Here is a 4205-nt window from a genome sequence, read left to right on the forward strand (position 1 = left end):
TTTGCCTACTTGCTTGAAGCTCCGAATCTCCATCCATTAAATGTGAATTGTAGCACATGGAATGCTGCATCTTATCCGAAAACTTCCTGCACGATGACATAAATTTCAAAAGTTTAAATACTAGCAGAAAACCATAGAGGAGACGACATGGAACACATAAGCAGATAATTCAGATATTAACATAACCACTTCCAAAATATTTGAGAGCAGGAAGCTAGGCTGCATTAATGGAAACCAACTACAATTAGCACCCTCCCGCTGTAAAAATGTATATGAAGAAGGGTCTTAAACAATACGATGCATCAGTCACGCTATAACGCAAAAAAAAGGAATAAAATCAGAGGCTAAGTTCAATGGAGACCACAACAACGTCAAGACTTACATAACTGTAACTATGAGTAGATATAAAGATCAGAGATGCTCATTGGTTTGGAAGTACAGACGATAATTTGAACAAATAAAAATGTTTTACCTGTCAACAAGCCTAGGCTTTTCCCTGTAAGGTTTCACTAGCACACGAGCCCCGCATACAAAATGAGGATTTCCTTTTGACAAAATCTGCCTCACCGTCTCTGCATAAACAAAGGTGACAAAACCAAACATCCTCTTTTGTTGACATGGGATGCGTACATCTTGAACTAGCCCATATTTGCTACAAAATACAGATAAAACTAAAAATCGATCAAATGTTTGTACACCAATATTCAAAGTAAAAGTGAATTCAAATGAACAGTTCCTTAAGAAAGTGAAAGGGAGAATTTCTTTGGTCGCATTACTTGAAGTAGTTGGAAACATCTTGCTCCGTGAAATTACTCTCGGCTGGAAAGGTAAGATATATCTGTCGAGAACCAGCAATACTCCCACCAGGTTCAGTTTTCTCACCAGTATATTTTGGGATATCTTCTGCCAATATAACTGAGTGCTGTCCGTGAGGCCTGCAGAACCACTCGAGTCAAGCACTTCTAGCAAGCAAAAAATGATGTAAAAAAAACTTTAGCAATTAACAAATAGTTACCTGTCAATAAGGCGAATGCTGTTCTTCAATCGAGCAAGAAGCTTTGTCAGGCTGTAGCCAGCTTTACCATGTCTCTGGCTCTCTGTGAGGTATCCCTCGGCTTGAAGAGTCGTCCCATATTTCTCATGGTACCTCATTGGCAAAGAGGCAATTGATATCGGGAACCCTCTCCTAGATTTCAAAAGCTCAATTATTTCCATCTCTAGCTTTTCAAGGGAGCCAGGGGAGACAGCGTGATCATCATTTGACAGCTCATTCGAGTTTTGGCTCAAAAACTGAGAAAAGCTTTCTGGCATGGGATGGCCATGGAAGTACCGGCAGTTGCTTCCATGCTTACAGAACCCCTTATTGAAGTAATGGCAAACCTTAACAGGAAATTCAGGCAAGCTTGGAGACCTTCGAGTGGTTCTCATACGCAATGCAGGTTCATGATAACAGTAATTGCTTGAAAATTCGGGCAGAAACTGCATTCGATTTTGGAGTCGACAATTTTCAATCACTGAATCTGAGTACCCTGATGAAGCAAACTCTACGGCTTGCAGTGGTTGCTGATCATCAGACAGCTCCCTATATGGATTTGCTGCCCCAATGGTTGCGGGAGATGAAACCAGTCGTGGACTGTAAGGGGTGAATTGTAAAGGCAGGTCGGAAACAGGACCTTGGTTCATCTGAGGTGAGATTGGAGCAGACACTGCCAGTTTGCATAACCCGATCTCAGCTTTCGCTTTGTTAATCAGAGACTGGATCAAATTATCAGGGCTGAAAGCTAGTCGGATCATGTCACGCTCGCCATGGTCTTGCAACAGAAGATAACCGATAATCTTGGACACATTTTCAGGCTCTATCTTCTGGATCCTATTGTACACAACTTTCGTGGACTCAGAAAAATCCATCTCAGCTTGCAACACTGCACGAGACAAGTACAATACAAGCCTACATTGTTAAAAAGGCCGAAAATGCGCAAACAGATAGGAATAACAGCTCAGATTAACGCATATAGAAAATTAGTCATTAATCCAAATATGCCCCAAAAATAATTCATGCATGGATGAAAGAAGATATCGGTTTCTTCGTCACCATACACCATAAAATGATGCAAATCTAGTGAAACAAAGAACCGAGTCTAGGAGTAGATTCATGTAATCTCCAAGCAGCATGCCAAAACGCTATTTCGGGTAAGAAACCTCTTATTAAGTGAAACCAATAAAAAGGTAATCTAGCTGGTTCAAGTCAGCCATAAGCAACTTCTATATCTGTTAGTCACCGTATTCAGTCACCAAAATTGCCCCCGCCATCCATTTATACCAACAAAACACGAAAATATCAACCTCAAATTTGAAAAGAGGACACGTTGCAGGATACATTTCAACAGAAAATGAGGATGGTGAATTGAACCCAAGAAAATCAGTACCAAAAAGGAACGTTTATTTCTCCAATTAGCAGCAGACGTATTATTATTATTATTATTATTATTAACCACGAAGCCTGGATTTAAAAAAAGGCAGTAAATTGTTTTCCTGACCAATTCTAGTATTTTCCTTCAATTTTTTCTCTTAAAAAACATGAAGGAGAAGAAAGTGAAGGTTTTAACTTTTGGAAGAACAAAACTCCAGTGTTCATGACTTTTGTTCAGATATGATTTCCAGCCAGAAGAGAACCCAACCATTTCAATTTTATTCTAAAAAAGAAAGAATAAAAAATAGGCAAAAATTATAAAACTCAAGTAAAAACCAACATATTTAAAATAAAATAAAATAAAACACACAACCATTTATTCACATCATTTCCTGAACAAAGAAATGTCCCCAGACTAATATTTTACCACACCCTTTGCCTGCATCAAAATTTTCAGAAACATCAAAACCATAAAAGAAGTTGAAGCAACACAGAAATAAATAATAAAAAAATTACAGGATTTAAGTTGGTAGCAATTTTTTTTTTTCATTTTATTTTGATAGGCAGTTATAGAAAAACCCAAGTCAAAAGGCCAAAACTTTGGCCATGATTAAGCATAAAAATGGAGCAAAAACAGCAAGAAATGGTAAGTATGCAGCCATTAATGAGCAAAAAAAAAAAAAAAAAAATCTAAACAAACAAACCTACCAAATCTTTAGAGAAGAAGATGAAACCACCAAAGTCAAAGGAACCACCACCAATAATCCACCTGCTCCTCCATAGCAGCCGTAGATTAATTGATTCTTCTGCACACTCCCTCCTCCTCCTCCTCCTCCTCTCTCTCTCTCTCTCTCTCCTCTCTTTCTCTCTCTAGGTGGAGTTTTTTTTTGCTATTTTATCTTCTTCTTCTGCTATTATATTCCAATTCTTCTCTGAAACAGAAAGGACACATTCTGAAGAAAAGCAAAATGACAGAAAGGATAGAAGAGAGAGCTTTTAGAGAGAGAGAGAGAGAGAGCGCGCCTTGTCTTTAGTTCAAAATCAACACACTATGTAAATAGATACACAAAACAGCATAACAAATAAACAATCTTCAAAAAAACACATGAAAAACTACAATTTCATTTTTTGAAATCCTTATAAAATAAAATAAAAACTAAAAACTGGGTTTAATTCAATCGAGTTGAATTATAATATTTTCAAATGTTTAAATTATTTAAGCACCACCCTCTCCACTCTACTCTACTCTCTCTTACTGTTTCTCACTCTTACCTAAATTCTCAATGGTGTCTTCTTCTCTGTTCTGCTGAATAATTTTTTTTAAAATTATATATTTAATTTTTTAAAAATTACAGGATGTAGTGTAACTTGTCGTTACAGAAATTTGCGGAAATTTATGGAAAATGAGCCTGGATTTTCGAAACAGCATCCACCTGAAATCCCAAAATTGTCCTCCAGTACATATTCAGTTAATTTTTTTAATTTTGCTTCCTCAGCAAATTTTTAAGAAAATATGGATGTGCCAGTAGACCCACGTAGGACCCCCTACGTTTCTGTTTTGTCTTCTTGTTCTGTCTCCCGATTGGCAGGTGGCAGCGAGTTACAGTTTGTCTTTTTCCAGGTCTTTTTGTGTGAAATCGTAACCTCAGGACAGGACCGAGTGCAGTGCACTTTAGATAATTAATTTTTCGTGGGACCTACGCATCATGGGTGCACAAATCGTATGTGGCGAAACGTGGGTCCCGCTTTGAAGATCCAGTTCACTTCTACGTGATTGGTGGTTGAGTTTTTGCTC

At 37.7% G+C, this 4205-nt stretch overlaps 1 protein-coding gene across 1 annotated transcript in view; it reads right to left on the reverse strand.

Annotated features, from left to right (window-relative positions):
• LOC137709144 (zinc finger CCCH domain-containing protein 18) overlaps nt 1-3248 on the reverse strand; it is a 3603-nt gene extending 355 nt beyond the window's left edge. Inside the window, exons 1-6 of the mRNA XM_068448265.1 lie at nt 3119-3248; nt 2795-2849; nt 1016-1922; nt 777-935; nt 473-652; nt 10-86 (exon numbers count right to left, since the gene is read on the reverse strand). Coding sequence (XP_068304366.1) covers nt 10-86; nt 473-652; nt 777-935; nt 1016-1908 — 1309 coding nt within the window. The 5' untranslated portion in view covers nt 1909-1922; nt 2795-2849; nt 3119-3248. The remainder of the gene's footprint in view (nt 1-9; nt 87-472; nt 653-776; nt 936-1015; nt 1923-2794; nt 2850-3118) is intronic.
• Nucleotides 3249-4205: the final 957 nt, after the last annotated feature.

This window comes from Pyrus communis, chromosome 11, assembly GCF_963583255.1.
Source record: "Pyrus communis chromosome 11, drPyrComm1.1, whole genome shotgun sequence".
Taxonomy (NCBI): domain Eukaryota; kingdom Viridiplantae; phylum Streptophyta; class Magnoliopsida; order Rosales; family Rosaceae; genus Pyrus; species Pyrus communis.